At 36.7% G+C, this 19,881-nt stretch overlaps 3 protein-coding genes across 6 annotated transcripts in view; all 3 read right to left on the bottom strand.

Annotated features, from left to right (window-relative positions):
- The window catches only part of LOC129566968 (RING finger and SPRY domain-containing protein 1-like), a 10,272-nt gene extending 3,986 nt beyond the window's left edge, over positions 1-6,286 (bottom strand). The window contains exons 1-3 of one of the 4 annotated variants that reach the window (XM_055443404.1): positions 6,090-6,286; positions 4,667-5,958; positions 293-1,364 (exon numbers count right to left, since the gene is read on the bottom strand). In XM_055443404.1, the coding sequence (XP_055299379.1) occupies positions 293-508 (216 nt within the window). In that variant the 5' untranslated portion in view covers positions 509-1,364; positions 4,667-5,958; positions 6,090-6,286. Of the gene's footprint in view, positions 1-292; positions 1,365-2,142 lie in introns of all 4 variants that reach the window. The other 3 variants (XM_055443405.1, XM_055443408.1, XM_055443406.1) reach the window with 3 other exon arrangements.
- Positions 6,287-6,549: 263 nt separating this feature from the next.
- LOC129566969 (replication termination factor 2) lies at positions 6,550-8,022 on the bottom strand. The gene is made up of 2 exons (XM_055443409.1): positions 7,793-8,022; positions 6,550-7,599 (listed from the first exon to the last, which is right to left on the bottom strand). The coding sequence occupies exons 1-2, from the start codon at positions 7,859-7,861 to the stop codon at positions 6,673-6,675; spliced, it is 996 nt and encodes a 331-aa protein (XP_055299384.1). The 5' UTR covers positions 7,862-8,022; the 3' UTR covers positions 6,550-6,672.
- Positions 8,023-10,287: 2,265 nt separating this feature from the next.
- On the bottom strand, positions 10,288-19,739 carry LOC129566967 (protein sine oculis-like). Its single transcript, XM_055443403.1, has 6 exons — positions 19,368-19,739; positions 14,536-14,805; positions 13,858-14,196; positions 11,078-11,182; positions 10,783-10,838; positions 10,288-10,668 (listed from the first exon to the last, which is right to left on the bottom strand). The coding sequence occupies exons 2-6, from the start codon at positions 14,725-14,727 to the stop codon at positions 10,647-10,649; spliced, it is 714 nt and encodes a 237-aa protein (XP_055299378.1). The 5' UTR covers positions 14,728-14,805; positions 19,368-19,739; the 3' UTR covers positions 10,288-10,646.
- Positions 19,740-19,881: the final 142 nt, after the last annotated feature.

Raw genomic sequence — 19,881 nt, 5'->3', positions numbered from 1 at the left:
ACACACACACACACACACACACACACACACACACACACACACACACAATTTGATGCCGCGCGTCACTAAATGGGACTGAGTGTATAAGGATACCGCTGGGCGCATTGTGTGTATGTGTATCGCACAGACTCAGGTGATGCGTCGCTGCGTCATCTCAGCCAGCTGAATTATCTGGTTCAGTTATCCTATGAGATACTGAGAGCGATATCGCAATCACTGATGAAAACCCAAACAAATGAAATGAAAACAAACAAACAGTGTGACGTCAATCATGCACAGATGATTTTCTTACCATTGAACTGGGTGGTTCGGGTTCGTTGTCAACGATTGTACCGATTACTTTAAGGGTTTCCTTCACTAGACGATCGACCGTTTCGGAGAGACTTTCATTGCAATGTTCTGTTTGTCGTCCATAGGTTCGTCCATAATCCATGCTGTGCCGTCCACTTTGTGACAGATTATCGGGTAGATCATCTGATGTTTTACTTTTACACAAGCATACTCCCATTGTTTGGAATTTCGTTTGTAACTTTCTAAGTACTTTGTGGTGAGTGTTTGATGGCTCAAACTGGCTCTGAAAATGTGTGTGTGTGTGTGTGTGTGTGGTGTGCTCGCGGGTATTCAGTTCAATAATAAAAATTTAAATTGAAATTCTTTGGAATTTCTTGGTTGGTTATTGCAGTCTATTCGATTTCTTGTGTTGACTTTACTTCTTTTTCTTTTGGTATTTATATTTTTGTCGATCGCTAATCAGCCTAACAATCTAATTTGTGTGTTTTCGTGTTTTTTCTCTTCTGGTTTTTGTGCGACAGTTTGTGTGGTTTATTTTGCACACGGTTTTTGCACTCCTTTGTCATGTCACTCCGTGTTCGACGTATTGAAAGTAACACACTCTCTCGTTCACACAACGCGAATTAATGATTTTTATTTCACATGTTTATATACTATTTACGCTAATCGTCGATGCAAAATCAACAAACCATATATTAATGAGTAGAGTGCGGTGGCAGCAAATTATGAACAAAAAAAAAAGAAATAATAATTTTGTTTGTTTATGTCTGTGTGTAACACAGAGACAATTTCTTTCGATTTAGCAAAAAAAATTGAAGGAAGAAAAACTGATTAACACATAATCAAACCACCGATAAATGCACTTTTCTTGCGTGTTTTCGCTCGTTCCTTTCTTTCGCTTTGTATTATTTATCTGTCGATTTCGCGCCGCGTCTAATTATAGTTGCAAATTTCGTGTTGATTATTGTGATGAATCATTGTCATTTGCTGTCGCTATTACTGTTGCTGCTACGAAGCTTCAGTCCGTTTTGTTTCAATCGAATTATTGTGTTGTCGCAATTTCCAATCGTAATCTATATCAAAAAGCGATAGATAAAGAAATTATAAAAATAAATTATATTTCTAATACACACTCATCGAAAAAAAAATGTAAACTTTTGAGGTTTTTTTTCTGTTTTCCTTTCGTTCGCGCGTTATTATTATGGTTTCGATGAAGAGCCGACGTGAGCGGGGATTGGCTTGCGGCATAATAAACGGAATTATTACTATCGGAAAAGTGAGAAAAGTAAATGGGATTCAACGTAGATTACAATTTCTATTTGTGGATAGGCAAAGTACAAAGTGGAGCAAAGTCAAGCGAGTGAAAAAAAAAAGCGAACGAACGATTGAAATATCAACGAATCGATCGGCAGCAAGTGCAGATTGTTTATGAAAACTGTGAATAACCAATGTTAGATTGAGATTATTATTTATTCGAAAATAAAAAATAAAATGCCTCAAAAAAGCCATCTGTTTTTCTATATATATGTGGAATGACCCCTTGGGAATGTCATTGGAGCGTTGGCATGTGATTCGTATTGAACTAATTTTTTTTGAAGTTTACTTGCTTGTCGCCGCCACCGCCGTCATTGTCGTTGATGATAAAGCGTTTAATATTATTTGACTTAATGAATTCGGAATTAATGCTTTGGCCAATATTTAACCCAGCCAAATAAAGCACAACGCGCTCTCTCTCTCTCTCTCGCACAACCTTTCGAACGAAAACGGATATTGAACACGTTTCGAATGCATGCAAAATGTGCAAAGAGACATAAATAAATCGATTCGTTCTTATTTTTGCATGTATGTTACCTTTATCAAAATGTGTTAAAATCACAAATTCCACTCTTTCATGTAAGCAACGTGATCACACACCACATTTAATCAAATTATATATGGAACTAACGACCACGATTGAAACTCCGAATAAACGAAAAATATTCTAAACGCACAGCGCGAGGTAGCAAAGAGCGTGGTGCCCGTATAACGCGCGAAATAGCACTAATTCTATTTGGCGTATGTAGACAGCGAGACACAATACTTATAAAATGCACATTTCCGACTTCCTAATTGATGTAACGTAGTACTAAATACCTCGACTGTCAAATATATATCTTGTGCGATTCGTTTTATTTTTTTTAATTCAAGAGCCGCGCGCGTAATGTGCCTGCTTTTCTTAAACTGCCAATCCGCACGTTCACATGTTATTTCATAAATATATTATTTTTCCAATCAATTGCCTCTATTTATTGGCATTTCATCGGTGTGTGAGTGCGGTTATCGTGCGACTCACTGCCGCTAATTTGTTTTATGTGCATTTTTGCAATATCACTTTTTTCAATTCCAAAACACTCGAAAGAGAAGAATGAGCGTGCTCACACTCTCGCATACACACCGAACTCGTCTAATCGAAATGTATGTGTGAGTTATTCGATTTTTTTTTTCTCGTAATAATGCTATTCCAATAGAAACTAACAAGAAAGTATCATTGCAAATATTGATGGCGACAGCAACGATGGCGGTAGTGGCGACCGCGGCAGTGGGCTGATGAAATCGACTGTGTCAAAGAGTTTTGTTAGTTCAATTTGCATGCGATAAAATAAGCTAAATGGCATTTATTGAGCGCGCGATTGAGTGAATCACATGTGTGTAGAAAAAATTGCGAAGAGCCATTGACGGTAGATATTGCATAGATATTACGAATTAACAATCAACTAATTGTATTTCAAGATCACGACTGCGTTAACCGCCAGCACAAATCATCCGACAACCGATCATCTCCCTCTCGATCTCTCTATCTCTCGACTCAGCTAAACATATTCTAGTTATCAAGAGTAAATCCACACGGAAAATAATAAATAAATGTGCCTATTTTTAAATATGATTTCTATTGACGTGTTATTTTATACGCATACACAGATCACTTGTTGAAACGCGTTTTTTTCTCCTTCGGTTGATCGAATTGAATGCTAATTTTTTCTACTTTATTATCATTTTGATTTATTTGCTTTGATTTTGAATCGCACTGTTATCGCCATCTGATTTGTTATTAATCAAAAACACTATATTGACTGTACCATTTGGCAACTCTATTTGATCTGTTTTTTTACTGGAAACGTGAAGTTGCTCAAATCTTCATTCAATCAATGTTTTTTTTTGTCGTTATTCTTCGTTCAATAAAACAGACGGTGAATTTCGGGTGAATTTTCGAAAAAATATGAACATGTTGTATCGAACCGCGGCGAACGCAGCGATTCCATGAACCGAAATGAATATATGGAAAAGGAAGAACAAGACATGCAACCAAACTTGTGACAAACCTTTTTTTTGTTCCTCTTCCCGTTCGCATTTGACGAATGTCGTACACGACAATCGTTCGCAAAGGACAGACCAGCGTAGAAAAAACCCGAAAATCGACCGAACGTCAACGTCCAACTGCGTATGAGGAATGATGGAAAATGACGACATTGAAACAAACAGCGACGATTGAGCTGAGCGATCAAAACAAAAATCTCGTTACCACACAGACGGGAAAAAAACTACGTAAGAGAAAGAGCGACGCATAGTGTGCCGAATTTAATCGATAGGGTCTATAGACAAACTTGTTTATTCGGTCTGATATGTCACAGAGAATGAAACACGTTTTTTTCTTTATTCAGTGTGTTAAAAACAACACACAATTTACCTTAATTGACATGCATTCAAATTAGTTTTATGAGCGAACAGGAAAACCACAGGAATATTGAAGAGAGCTGAGATGAAGAGGAACGATAACTCGTGCGCCCATTTCTAATATGCGACACAATTTATTGAAAAATTATCATAATCACAATAATATGATGTTCGATTGAACAAATAGAAAACAGAAATGTATTTGTTATTCTCTTTCTTCTTTAAAAACTCAAAGAAACTTCAAAGAACAGTAACAAATCAAATAAACGACTGTAAACTCAATCAAAAAAGCAGACGACATTCAGGATATATGTATTTTGATCGCATCTTGACCGCATTTTTCTCGGTGTACCGAGAGTGAGAGACAAATGTTTCGAATGTACTCACAGTTGCGTGTGATATGAGTTTTGGTGAAAAATAAGCTGCAAAGCAATCACCACATAGAAATTAGAATGAGCGAAAAAAAAATTGTATTTAGTCACACACATATCTCGCACAAACATATAAAACAGTTGACGCGTGAAATGTAAATAAAATTCATCAATTTAATTGGCTTCGATGCGATTCACACGCTCAGTTCAATAAAAAAAAATAGAAACAAATTTCGAATTCGGAGAAACAGTTGTTTTTTCATCTTCTCTGGTGATGTCTTGTTATTACTCACCTCTTGCTAGCGTTAGAATTTGGCTATCGTTCAGCGCAATTCATCCGATTCGAGTGTATGAGGTCACAATGTTCCGTTCTGTTTTGTTCTTTCGTGCAATTTTTGTGCTGTCACAATGACTTGAAATGTTCTATCAAACTACAAATTAATCACACATTTTCCTATCGGTCGAATTTCACATGTAAAAAAACAAAAACTCAAGTTTTAACTCGTCAATCAGTCTAAAGGAATTCGTTTGTTACGATACGGAGACGGAAGAATTGGTATTAAAAAAACACTCTTTTTTTTGGGTAAGAACTAAAGTACACTTAAATGGCCACTCGAAATAATTCACTGAATATTATCTTGTGTCTTAATTTAATGCGCGAGGAAAAAAATCGGGAAAATATACACACACAAAAAACGATTCAAACAACCGAAACAACGGAACGAAGAACTGAAGAAAAAGGAGAGTAGGAATTCTTGATGAAATAAATGTCGAATCGAATTTTCTTTTTGGTTGACTATCAAAATTGTTGAGGATTTTCTTCGTTGACAGATGACATTTTAAATGCGTTTCAATGTGTGTTTGCCACCACAATGTTCGCTCACAGTGTGCTTCACTCTCTCTCTCTCTCTCTCTCTCTCTCTCTCTCTCGTTCTGCCGTGTGTTTTGTTCGCTGTCTGTGTTGTTGTGTTCGTGTGTGTGGGTATGTAGTCGTGACCAATGTGCACGAAAGTGAGTAACAAAAGACCTTATGTTGTCTCTTTATGTATGCACTAAATGAAATGAACTGCGTTTCACTGTCATTGTTGGATTGCGTTTTTTCCCTCTTTACTCTCTCTTCCTCTCTCTCTTTTTTTCGGTTCTCTCAGCGCCCGTATGTGTGTACGCGCTCTCTCTTTCTCCTGTCTTTTGCTTTTCACTCTCTTGTTGTGCGTATTTTGATTTTTGGCCACTGATTCTTGGTTGCGTGCGTGTCTGCCTCGTTGTTTGTCTATGTGTATGTTTACACACGGTGATTGTATGTTTATTTTGTGTATGTTGTGTACGATGTTAATTTTGATTTCGTTCGATCGACTGGCTTTTCAATTTTTTTTTTCTTCTCTCGCTTCAACTTTCATTACGACCAGAATGAGTGTGGTGTTGTCTTGATAAACGCTGCACTGTGAATGAGCTGGTTTGCTTCGTTCAAGCGAATCAAATATAAAACCGGGACTGTTCAATGTTTATCTAAAATATTCGCAAACATTTATTGGGTGACTCTGCTTTTCTTTTATATTCATTGTGGTTTGAACTGAGTGCTGTGAAGCTGTCGTCGTCGTCGTTGCCACAAAAATTTATCGATGAAAAAAATGAAGCAAAAAAAAAAAATTACATTTGTTATTGACCAAGCCGATAGCAAACACAGTTAATACACTTAACACATGCCAATCAAATTACTCTTAAATTGCCTGGATTCCCAATACTTTTTCTTCTTCTCGCCACGAAAACTGTGAACTGAACAAATGAAAAAGCGAAGAGAGGAACGTACGTTCGCTTCAATTATTATGTAAATGTATGACGTGAATGTATATCACACCACGATTATTGCCATTTGCATTGGAATTTCATCAATTGCGACTGTACTTGACATTTAGACTGCGCTTGTATGAGTCGCTCTCTCTCTCTCTCTCTCTCTCTCTCTCTCTCTCTATCTCTCTTTCACATACCTTTTCTGCCATCGTCATTCGGACCGACATACAATTGATGATCAATTTGGTGTCGGATAAAATCGAATACATCAGAAAAAATACAATTGAGGTTATGTTTCCAAACTGAACCAGAAAAAAGAACCACATATACAGAACAAGTCGATATTTCCATTGTTTTATCGTTGCATGCGCTAAAAATGGAATTAAAATGCAGTATATCATTCGGTTTTATTGCCTACATTTCGACAGTCGTACAATTGTATTTGCTTAAAATGTATAAAAGTGACAGTGAATTAGGATTTATTGAAGTCATAAACGAAACGGGAATCAGTTTAGTTATAAAATGGATTATATGTGACCCAATGGGCACGATCCTGTTGTTGAGCACTTTCATGCGATGTGAAAAGAGATTTGTACACGGCCGTTGCCTTTGGATCATTCTGTACTTGACTGTCCTCCTTGAGTTTTTTCAATGCTGGATCGAGTAAGGCTTCTTTGGCACCAACTCGTTTCATCGATTTTGACAACAATTTACTGCTACCTGATGGACCCGCTTTCTCCTCATTCGTCAATGACTCTGGCTTTATCAGTTCGGTTTTTATGATTTTCATTGACACAATCGGCTTTAAATCTTGCTCTGATACGCTGGTTGCGTCAAAGGGTTCTGGTTTAACGCTCGTTGAAGTAGCCGATGTTACTGTTGACGTTGGTATCGATGTTGCACTTTGTTTTTTCGACTCTTTTTTACTCTTCTTATCAGCTTTACGACGTACAGCGCGCAATTCAATTTTTTCGGCCATCTCTTCCATTTCACTGTCGGTGCCGTTCAAAATGACAATGTCTTCGTCGGTGAATGGGGTTTGGCACAACGAACATATTTTTGCTCCAATCTCCTTGAGTGCACGTTCGGAAAACACACAACCGCATGACCACAAGGCGATGAATCGAAATTTACCGGTCATTTCTAAACCGATTAACTTGCAAATGTATGGTGCGCTACGTGTGTCTAATAGTCCTTCGGTTTTGTCTTCATCCTTGTAAATTGGATTTGGCGTTAAGTGCAAGTCACGAACATCCTTCAACGATTTGATATGTTTACATGTATCGGGCATTTCGTTATCCTTGTCCAAAAGTTGCTCAATCACATTCTGCTTTGAATACAGTCGTCCCAATCCACACATTACAATCGGCTCTTGCAAACGCTCTTGCGTCAAAGCACAGTGTCGCCAACGATATGCCATTTCAGCCTCCTTGTCTTTCTGTTGAAGATGACAAAACCGATATTTGAACACACTTTCTGAGAAAAAATCGAATATTGTTCGAATGAAATTCCACATTTTTAGACAAATGTACAAGAATTTCAAATTGCATTGAATTTAAGCAAAATGATGGGGTTCAATCAATATATGTAAATTGTTCCCGCATCAGGAAGCGTTTAAATTCGTTTATTACCTGCTCTGGCTTCTTTTTAACGCGCACCAATTCATCGCGTCTTGGAATAGTTCCGCCATCACAACCCATGATTTATTTCTCAACTTTTACGGCACAAAATTCGAAACAAAATTATAGATTTTTTTCGACAAAAATACGACGCGTAGTTTGTGTGTTTTTGTTACGACTAATGCTATCTGTCATCGCCTGTGTTTTTTTTCCACCAATGAGCTATGACCTGTCAAAATGGCACATCATGAACGTTGTAATGCTTTTACGTTTGCCAAACGTTTCGAGTATTTCGTTGGGATTTCCGTCAGGTAGCGCTGTATGATCGTATGCGTGAATGTTGTTGAAAATTGAGCCGGTTTTGTATTTTTTGCACGTAAGTATCGAATTTCAGGACCGAATTCGTTGCGAAGTTTATATTTCAATTGGAATATTTTTAGAAAAAACGAAACCCTTTTCTCCAACAAAAAAAGTCATGTTTTCCCCAAAATGAAAAAAAAAACGGTTTATATATAAACAAAATGCAACGATACCCTACAAAAAGTTTACCGGATAAACAGCCGAATAAACGAACGATACAGGCGCTGTGTGGCTTTTACGATTTGCGCGTTCATTAAAATAAAATTGCAATATTTTTGGTTGTCGACGAATTACCTCTTTTTTCCCACTGCTGCCATTGCCAATGGTTATGATTCGTGCAATTATATGAAAATTCGTTGCTCTATTTTCGGTCGATTCCCGTCAGTTTTCGAATTGATTTCGTTATAACGAACCGCCCTTATTATACCATGTAATTTGATATCGCGCACTCTGCACATTCCAAGGGAAACAGCGTAATGAAACATGGCAGGCGAGAGAGAGAGAGAGAGAGAGAGAGAGAGAGGGAGAGACAACGAGAGAAATATAAATTCGAATACGTTCCGTTCGAGAAATCATCAACAAATATATGTGTACATCGATATACATAGAGAGAGAGTAAGACTCATATATAGAAATACCAAAGTGAAGCCAGAAGAAAGATGCACACCGAAAATTTCATTCCGGAAAACAATATGCTGTTGTTTGTTTTGTTTCAAAATTGAAAATACGAACAGAGAGAGAGAGAGAGCAGAAAAAAGGCAGCAGATTCCAAATGCATAACAATGATTTAAAATACGTGTTATGTGCATCTGTGTTTGTGTGTTTAGAGAGATGCAACTTTCGGAAGCCATCATATGATACGAATCGTATCATTTTCACAATAGGTAATAACTGTTCAACAGGACGAACCATTTAAATTTTGTTGATGAAGAGATACAACACAGCCATAGAACACAAAAAAACCAGCCATAGTTTGAGCAGAGGAAAAAAAAAATGTGGACAGGATAGGTTCATTGTATAATATGAACGATCTTGAAATAGTTAGTAGTAGGCCACTGAAACTGGATACTTTCGAAGCGTTCCGTTTAATTGAGGCATTTGGGTGCGGATTTTCATGACCAATCGCTACTCACATTTTATAATTAGAATTGAAAGTTTAGCTGCTTTTGTTGTTGTTTTGTCCAAACGAACAAAAAGTGACAGCCATTTGAACGGCAGCCAATGTTTACGCAGAGCAGCGGTCAAGAGAGAGAGAGAGAGAGAGATGATATATTTATTTATGATTTTTTAAGAGCCTTTTTAAAGAAATTACCTTTGTCAGTTGTAAATAGATTACACGGATTAGTATCTTCTGTTGTTCCCACACAATTCATAAGAATTTTTTCACCACCGTAGCCACCACCACCGCCGTCATCGCCGTCGTCCCTGACGTCGTCGTCAAGAGATAGACGAGGAGCAGAGGAAAAAAAAACAACAATGCCACACCAAAACATAATTTCAATTATCTGCCCAAAAATTGGTTGCTAACAAGATAATGACAATAAAAACACACAATAAGTCGAAATATCATACGCTTTTACCATCCAATCCAATTACGAGATCCTTTGATTGAATAAACTTATACGCACCTCCCCTAGCCCAAATACGGATCGTAAGCCTACCTCTTTTCATTTATACTGACACGTCAAATCATTTATACGAAAGCCATAGAGTGCAAACAGAGAAAGAGAGAACGAGAACACGTATCACGAATAGCACTCGAAGAGTAATTGTGCTTACGTTGAGTCAACGAGTAAAAGGTGAGCGCGACGTGCGTACGTACATCTACCGTGTTTTTTTTTCGTTCGGTGGTGTGTGTAGGGGAAGATATGCTGCGGTGTGCACGTGCATATTGCGTTGGCTGGTCGAAAATCTCCTGTTCAACAAAGACTTAGTATCGTAAAAAAAGTCTTTTAATTATGCGTATGATGATACGCGCACATCATGCACCAGTCAAATAGAGATACAAACGCTGATGAAGACGAACTCGCCTGACATTTGATATACACACACGCTTCTTTCTGTGGAAAATGGGAATTTTCTCATCATAATAAATAAATAGAGAAAAGATGATAGGTGATGAAATGAAAATTGGAGCGGTGTATTGTTATTGTTGTTTTTGCATTTGTTTCAGTTCAAAAACTGCGTTTTATTTTACATCTATCAATTATGTCTGGCCTTTCAACATTACACGATTCTTTTTAGGCATTAATTAAAATTAATAAAGTAGATAAATTCATTTAGCCAAATCAAAGGTAAGCTCGATACATTGACTATACAATTTGTTTATGTTTTCAGGATTTTTGTTGTTTGCTTTGTGTTCTTATGCTACTAAAAAATACTTATATTCAAATCGAGACTCAGTTCATGCATTGATGAACCGTTTTGTTTCTGTTTTTTGTTTTGTTTAAGTAACTTATGTGAGATTTTCTTCGTTTTTATTTTTGATTGCGTTCATCCAATGGCCTTAAATTCGTACTTCTTCAGACCTTTATCGTTGTGAGAAAAAGAGAAAAATCCAAAGGAGAAATGTTATAACAATTTGTTTTTTTTTTTATCACGGTTTTAATTTATGGCGTGAGATTGAATGATAAAATACTCACTCTTTGTGCTCGGCAGCTCTGTCCCTCTGCCTTCGATTTTTGAACCAATTTGAAATCTGTGTTTGTGTGTAATCAAATGAATATTATTAAAAATAAAATAGATTTAAATTGTTATTACTTGTTGTGTTTTTTTTTCGGGAGAAAAAACACTGAATTATTCATATTTACAACAAAAAAAATTGACTGTTATTACTCTTTTTGGTTTATTACTACAAGAGAACGACTTGAACTTGTATTCAACTTGAAATTTAAAACTTTACATCGATTAGAAACCTAATCTTAAATCGATACATACCTGCATTGTTGTGAGACCGGTGCCGTCGGCTAGCTCGCGTTTCTCCCTCGGTGACGGATATGGATTATGTGCATACCATTCACGGAGGATTGAGCGCGATTTTTCCTATGGAGAGAAAACACAATTTTTGGTTAACAATTTTTTAAAGAGCACAAAGAACACAAATTCAAGCATTTTTATTCAAAATAAAAGGCTAATTAGACAGAGCAAAAAGATGTTTAAAGGCAGATGATGTTAAATTATCATCGTTTCGCTTATTTTGTTTACTAGTTTTGAATAATTTTTAATAATTGTTAATCTGTTTTTAGTATTTTCAAGTCTATCAAGTATCGAGCACCATGAATTTTGATCAATTTCCTAATCTTTAGATAATTTTATAAACTATTTGCTAGTTTTCAATCGATTCTTCTCTTTCTCTTAGCTCAAGTAGCACAAAATTCAGTCTTTTTCCATCCATTTTTACGACCAATCTAAAGTTTGAAGAACTTTTAACGTGTTGTAATAAACATAAGCTCGATCAGTCATTCGTGTCTTCTTCATGTTTCGATCCGCCTTTTTTCATATTCGTGTGAATTAATGAACTGCGAATTTTTAATTTTATAGCGCGTTGCCAATGTGTTCAACCTCCATACACAGAGAAAAAGAACAACCGAATCGTGCATAATTTATCTGTGGCTTTATCATCGCTGAACAATCAGTTTGTCATCGATTATGGTAGTGAAATATCATTTTTTTCATCGAAATGTTTGTAAATACAACAAGAAATCGTTTTTTATCTGATTTTAAGAGAACGACGGACGACGGACGACGGTGAAGTACATTTATTTCATTTGGGTGGAGTTAATGTGTGGCAAAAATTACCAGAGTAAAAGAAGTAAGCACAACAGAAATGCTGTCGATGGATTTGCTTTGGTTGAATTTTATTTTGTTTCTCATAAAATCGGGCTTTTTCTTCACAAATTTTTTCGTATGATTTCCTTAACAAAATTCAATCGCATAGAAAATTTGTAAAGATTCTAATGAAAGAATGACATGAATGACATATGATTTGGCCTCAATTGAAAAATGAAAGAGTTGTATTGTTTGGAATTTGAAATTGGTTTCCGCATTGAATTTGAATTGTATGAAAATCCAACCCAATCAGTCACTTAAATATAAGAAATGAAACAACTCTTTTTTTCTCTCTCTCACATTTTTGCACATTTGAAAGGCCTCGATACACCAAAGAATGTAACATTTGACGATGTTAACGTCATTTCGATCACTGAATTCGTTTGGAACGGAACAAACGGCGATTTATTTTTAGAAAAATGAAACAATCGAATTTATTTAAAACAAAATTGCACTGAACAAGCACTGCATTTCGTCGTGTTTGTTTGAAGGACCCTCATCTCAGCAACATACTTATATTGAAACTTGGAAACAGTAACATGTTTATGAAAAAGAGTTGTGTGCACAATTCCGTTTTGAATAGGAGTTATTGTTTCATTTTCTAAAAATAATCAGTGTTTTCTTTCATTTAAAATGCGATCGGTTATGATCGGAAAATAACCAGAAAAAAAATGCTATGAATAAAAGTCAATGAGAAAGGAAAAAAAAACTGTGTAAATTCTTTGGGCCGTTCACAAATTAACGCCTTTTAAAAATGTGGAAAGAATTTCTGACATTCAAAATATGCCAAAAATGTTGTTTCACTTCTTTAGGTTTTTTTTTCTCTTTTTCACAGAATCAACTTGAGCACATATGTACCAATCGGACCGAACTGATTGGGTTGAGTGTTTTTCTATACAAAACTCAAGAGGGAAACGACACACACTAACTATTCCTTGATGATTCACATTTGTTACATTTGTCACATTTCACTTCAGCATTAGAATCTTAAAAATTTCCGGAATTTCGGAAAGAAAAAAAACCACAGAACGCACAACGGTATTTTTTCCCGAAGTTAAATAAGAGAAACCTTTGATCTAATAAAAATCAATGAAAGGGTAATGAAAACGATGTTTAACCCTAAACATGACCTCCGTTCGTTGTCGTTGATTTTTCATCCGTCAACAATTTTCACAATCATTTTGAAAAGTGATATTTTTCTCCTCTGCGTACACACTAAATTCGATAATAAATTTGATTAGCTAGGGAACCCCCTCAATTATTTGTCACTCTTGTTTCTTTTTTTTTTCGAGAAAAACGACCGAGAAATAATTTTTAATGATTTGTATGTTTAAAGTTTTCAATTGGAAAACAATAAATTTGGTTGTTTTATGATCACGGTAAACCACTGGGGAAAAAAGCGCATTTAAAATGTTGACCCGAATGTCAAACTGTGTTAAATAACATCATAATTTTTCTTCACTATTAAATTCAGCCGTGGATCGACGAACGTTGAGAAATGAAAACACACGCATAACTCAAAATCTCACTGGATTTTTATTCGAAAAACTGCGCACATAAAATAGGGTTATTTTTAGTAAGAAAAAAAATGCTTGATTTTGTGCTTCATGAGAAAAATTGTTTGAAATAAATTTGAATTGGATAGAAATGATTTAATGGATGTGAAAAAGGATTTAATGAACATAAGACATGATTTGAAGGAGAGAAGTAATGATTTAATGAAGGAAAGCAATGGTTTGATAGAAGAAAACAATTATTCAACGAAAGTACGGAATAATTTGATAGTTTTTGAAATGAAACGAGTTAAAATTAAGAAATTTTCTAATAAAAGCAGAAAATAAATTGAATTCAAACTAAGAAAACTTGAAGAAATCTAAGAATCGTCTTACCTTAAAACAATACGATGTTTCTTCGCCGTCCCATATAGTGTGCGGTAGTGGGAATTTCCGTCGGACACGATATTTACCTACCGCACCCAGCGGCCGTCCACGTAGTTTCTCTGCCTCGATATAGTGTGCTTTGAGCCAGAGATTCTGTAATTTGGCATGGTTTTGCATTGAGAATTGGTGGTGTTCAAGTAAATGGTACAGCTCCTTAAAGTGTCCACGATGAAATGCAACGCTGGCTTTTGCTTTCAAGACGGATTCGTTTAATTGCAGTTTATCACAGGGTGGAAGCGACCACAGAAAACGACCCAGCCGTTCAATGTTACCCGAATGTTGTAATACCTACAGCATACCAAAAGCGAAACCAAACGAGAGACAATAAAAAAGAGCACACAAAAGCCATGTTAGAAAGAAACAAAACACGAAAAATAGAGCCCAAAATGCATTCTTTAATCCAATTAAACAATTTGAATAATTTGAATATTTTATTGATTTAGAGAGAGAGAGAGAGAGAGAGAGAGAGTGAGCGGAGCGGGTGAGAATCCACCGCAGTTATTATGTGGAATGTGAAAAATGTTTATGATTCGACCAAATAAAGGAGATTGAAAGTGTTGATAAAATTGTCAATATTCAAAATCACATAAATACTCAGCGGGGTGGCGCATTCAATTTAACACTTACCTCACAGACGCATTCAACTTGTTCTTGTGTGAATATAAAATTGACTTTTGAATCGACGCCGGAGCTGAGCAGCGGTGAACAACGGCCGACGGTGGTGTCATGTGTACTGGCCATCGGCGGCAGTTCCATATTATGTGAATGTGCTTGTACATTTAACATTCTGTAATTTCGGTTGCAATTGTCGTTGTCCATACAGAGTTTGTTGTTGCTCGGTTGCCGTTTTGTGTTTTTGTTTTATCTGCGTTTAATCCTTACGGTGCCATTCGATGCCTGCCGTGAATCAAATAGCAAATTATTAGCTGCAGACATGCAATTTTTTTTCTCTCAACTTCTGCTCTTGTTGTTGTGTTGACTTAAGTGATTAATATTTATTGTGCGTGTGGTTCTTTTTCCTTCAAAAATGCTGCTGTCTGAGGTGTATTATAATTTTGACTCCAGTTGATTTTTTCATTCAACCGATACGTGTTATGTACTTTTCTTTTCTTCTCCCCCTAAGCATATAAACCTCAACAAGTAAATTAATTTTTGCCGACTTAATGCCAAAATTACCGGCGCTACACACATCGTTACGCAGTGCGCCGTCGATTTTCATTTTTCCTGTATTATTTCTTATGTTTTTTCACTGTTTTTCGTTTTGTTTTGTTTTTTTTTTTTTCACAAAAATCGAATGGTCTTTTCATGTTCTTATTTTCTTCAATCACTGGCTGTCGAAAAAAAAAATCTAATAATAAGTCGATGCGTGTTTAGACTTCTTTTTGGCTTTTCTATGGTTTCCGAACGCATCAGCAGCGGCAAAAAAAAAATGAGCAAAAACGGAAATATTCCAGAACAATAGATGATTTAGCCTCAAAATGCACAAGAGACGGTACAAATTGTTGAGTTTAGTGCGTTGGTATTTAGCTTTTGTGTGTATTTGTTGCACATTTTATTTCTTACTTTTTGCTAAACAGAAGCAGCAGCAGAAAAAATGTCGAAACATTTTATGAATGACCGCATTTCAACAATAAACCGAAAATGGAATTAATCTAATCCGGTGGCATTGTTATGTTGGAAAGAACTTAGAATTGAAAAGGCCTCCTTCAGTCTATAAAAAGAGGCACAGAAAGAGAACGAGGCAGAGAATGGAAGAAAGAGAGCGCAGTAAAACACGGGGCAAAAGCGAGAGCGAGAAGAAGGTTTGCAACAGTATCACAATGCCTATGATCCGATTTTGATTGGTGTTTGTTGTTACAACGATATGAGAAAAGCCGACAATCTAACTAATGCAAAACGGTGATCTAGATTGAATTGATAGGATAAAATGCAATTATATGCACTCGAATGTATTGTGCTTTTTGCTGTTTTGAACAGAGAGAGAGAGAGAGATGTACACATTAGATGCGATCGACAGGTATGTGATGATGAATGATATGAGGTACTCGGTTGGTAGCTGTACACACAGAGAACTATAGCAAATTTGTGCTAAACTACTACCAACACTACCTGCAATGCTACGTGCTTTGAATAATCCAGCAACTATGAAATTGATATGCATCTCTATCGAAGCAGAGTAAAGTTAGTCAGTAAGTAAAAGCACTTGAAATGAATAAGAAGAAGAAGAAGAAGAAGAAGCATAAAAAGAATTGAGACAATGTAAATGAAAACTGAACTGAACCGAATCAAAGTGAGTACAACACACATTTTGCTCGGTTTTCTCTCGCTAGCTCGCTCTTGCTCGCTCGCTCTTGCTCGCTCGCTCGTCGGTACATTCATTCGGCTTGAACGCACCGCCACTGCCATCGCCGCCGCCAACAACGACAACGATGACAACGACGACATCGTCATCGTCGTCCAATGCTCACTGTTGTAATTCATGCAAACGGTTTTATATTCATTGAATTTGACGTCGATAAGCAGGTTGTCGATTGGATATTAAGTTTCATCCAATCAAATATTTTTTACGTATAACCAAAACAAGAGGTAAACCACCAAACAAACAATAAATAAGCTGAAGCCAAAATGCGTTTCGAGTATCACATCAGGCACAGGAAAATGTATATACATACACACAAACACACACACAGTGGATACACTAGCACTTGGCTAAGGGTTTACGTTCATTTTAGCTCGGCTCGTTCTACAATTAAACGACATCGACTCCAAAAAGGGAGAAAATGGAGCAAGGCGACTAAAAGTGTTCGTCCAAGGAAATGGCCGAGACTCGAGAAGAAAGAGTGAGCAAGTGAGCGAATGGACGGACGAGTGAGTGCCAAATTGAACTCTTTGGTTATTTGATCATCATGATGAAATGTGTGTTGGTGCGTCGTGTAGCATTTTCACTCTTGTGTTGGCAACTTAGAAATGCTCGCATTTTCCTCTGTGCATTTTTTTTCTACTCTTTTCATTTTGAATATTCCATATGGCAACTTTTGTGCACGTCAAAAGTTGTGTCTTAAGACGACAAAGTTTTTGAGGATGTGTTTATGTGATGTCTCTTTTGTTCTTTCGCATAATTTGTTGTGTGTGCTGTGTGTGTGTGTCTTTTTTTTCTCTTCCTCTGTGCGTTTTAACAGTGATATTTTTCTGATGGTGGCCTCTTTCAACAATCTTCACGGCATTCCGTTTTACTTATATACATAATGTGTGCAATAAAATGAAAGAAAAAAAAAAAACAAAAAAACCGTCACACTGAAGCCGTTTTGTTGTTGTAGCCGTAGACTCACTGTCAATCCGCTCAAAGTATCATATTTCAATTTCAGAAAACAACATCGGAAAACAAAAACCGAACGAATAAAACAACACATAAATCTATCTATATATGAGCAGCAGCAACGGCTACGCTCTACGTACGAATACACACCACCATGAAGGCAAGCGAAAATTGGAAATAAAATTAACAAAGATCGACGCTTATGCGTAGCTTCACTGCTGTGCAACGCGCTCGCGACACACATGAATTTAAATGAGAACACAAATGAACGAATATATATTGAATTTATCAAGTACTTAACGATTCTACGGTGAGAGCTAGAGCAAGAGCGAGAGGAAAAAAAAATAATGGTTTGGCTTTTTTTTGTGGTGAAATAAAAAAAAAGATTGTGTGGCATATCTATTTCGAAGAGGAGTGACTATTCCCCTGATAAAAACGGTGCTACTGATGCGTTTCTGATTCTTCTTCTGAATATTTGCTAGGTTTCAGCACTTTTTTTTATGCTGCTGCTGCTCGCTCTTCGCCTTATGTTTGTGTGCTGTCTTTCTATGTTTACTTTTCTCTATGTTTTATCGATATCCCGTTTCAAATGCGCGGCTTTCGGTGTGATTCCATTACGGGATTCAATTGTCACTCGTCCGGCATTTGTTTTGTATTTCTTTTTTTCTTTCTCTGCAGTCTCTCTATGTTTGCTTTTGCCGCAGGAAAATTCTAAGATAATAGAATCAAAATCCACCGATATGCGCAATGACACCCAAGAGAAAGAGGCGTATAACTGTAACGATGTGTTGTTGTTGGTGGTGGTGGTGTCGTTTTTGTTGTTGTCGTTGACTTTTTTATTTCATCATTGTATATTTTTTGGATATTATGGCAGTTTCAGTTTACATCTTCACACCCGGCGCACGGCGGAAAATTTATTATATTTTAATGAGGACTAAGAGATTTATTGAAATCCTTAGTTTTCTTTCAATTTGTTTGTTCTTTTCGAGAGAATAAAAGAGAATAACCAACTTGCAACATGAAAAGAATTTAATTTTTTCACATTTCTCTTTCGACAAATTTCTTGGAAGACGGAGCATTGGTGCGTGCGCGCGCACTTCACGCCCGCCTGCCTGGTCAATGGAAGACGAAGAAAATTATGCAAACAACGGCGAAAAGAATTTCCACGAAACGAAATGCGCGCTCTCGCCAAGCGCACACTAAACAAACGATCAAGCGAATCAAGCGCGCAGTTTACACGATCGATTAAATTTTATAAATAAACACATTTTATAAATTATGATCGCTGCAATTGAGAGAGAGAGAGAGAGTGAGTGCGTACAAAATTAGTAATATGAGACTCAGAACATGAGCGACGTTTTGGTTTATGAAATGGGTTGTAATGAAATCGCTGATTTCAAAACGGTGGCGTGCAAATGCACGAGAAGAGAATAAAAAGAACAAATTGCAGTCACAACTTTTCGCTTTCTCTGTCTATCGTGTGCCGTGTGCTGTATGCTGTGCGCACGTTACTTCGTCTGCGACACTTTGCCCATTATTTTCTCCGATTTGCAATCCTTTGCTCGCGCTCTCGTCTCAATGAATGTGTGTGTGTGTGTGTGTGTTTTTCTGTTCATTCGCGCTTCTCTTATTTTTGTTTTCTGTACTCGCATTTCAATTTTCTTCAAATGTTTATGCACGATGCAGCACACAACACACAAACATATTAAATTCCGTCGTACTTTTTGATATTTTATACGTGATTTTTACGGCGTCTTTTTTTTCTCGTTGCAAAAGCCGCGCGCGATTGAAGCGGAAAAATTGCTGTGTGTGACTGATCAATCCAAAAATAACTGATTTTTTTCCCCGGACTCATTGAAATGTATACATTACGGAGAGTCGGTGCGCGTAATTCACTTGTACGAATCAAAATCGCGAGAATGAGTTTGAATCGAGTATCCAACAAACAAACAAACAAACAGAAAAATTGAGAACAACGATGATGACTACGGCAAATTTGCCGCTTGCACAATTTACAAACAAAACTTTCGACTTGAATGAAATGATCAACCGAAGCAAAAAACATGAACCAATTTCACAAACAAATGCCCCTGAGATCGATGAGTTCGATCGAAAATTTGGACGAAATTCCGAAAATATTCACCTTATAATAGATTTGATATCCTTGATCGCGATTTACGATTCACTAATTTTATCAATGTTTCTTTTTTGTGTATGTGTTAGTAACTTTTTTCCGTTTATTTTAGCCTCTTCCGTTAATTTGGTGTCGTTAGGATTTAAAACCACTTGGCATATGATGATTTTTGCTTTTGTTCTTTTTTCCACTTTGTTTTTTTTTTCTGTTCTTTATCAGAAACGAAACTGATTTCACACGGACGAATGGTTTTTAATCAAACCCATGTGCGCTGGATGTGTGCGCGACGTGTACCATTCGATTCCAAAGACAGTGTGCAACTGATCAAATTTCGAATGCTGTACGATATAGCAGCAGAGGAGCAGCAGCAGCAGTGTCTATCGCGCGCTCGCTAGCTCGATATGACGAGAGACCGAGAGACTGTGAGGCATGAACGAATATACGAACTGGGACTGTTGCTGTGTGTGCTACCGCCTTTTCTCTCTCTCTCTTCACTATCAAAGTATAGAGGCAGCCAGCGTGT

Source organism: Sitodiplosis mosellana, unplaced genomic scaffold (genome assembly GCF_009176505.1).
Source record: "Sitodiplosis mosellana isolate CC-2019 unplaced genomic scaffold, AAFC_SMos_1.0 Smas_scaffold_5, whole genome shotgun sequence".
Taxonomy (NCBI): Eukaryota; Metazoa; Arthropoda; class Insecta; order Diptera; family Cecidomyiidae; genus Sitodiplosis; species Sitodiplosis mosellana.
This window is presented reverse-complemented; position numbering and strand designations above follow the sequence as displayed.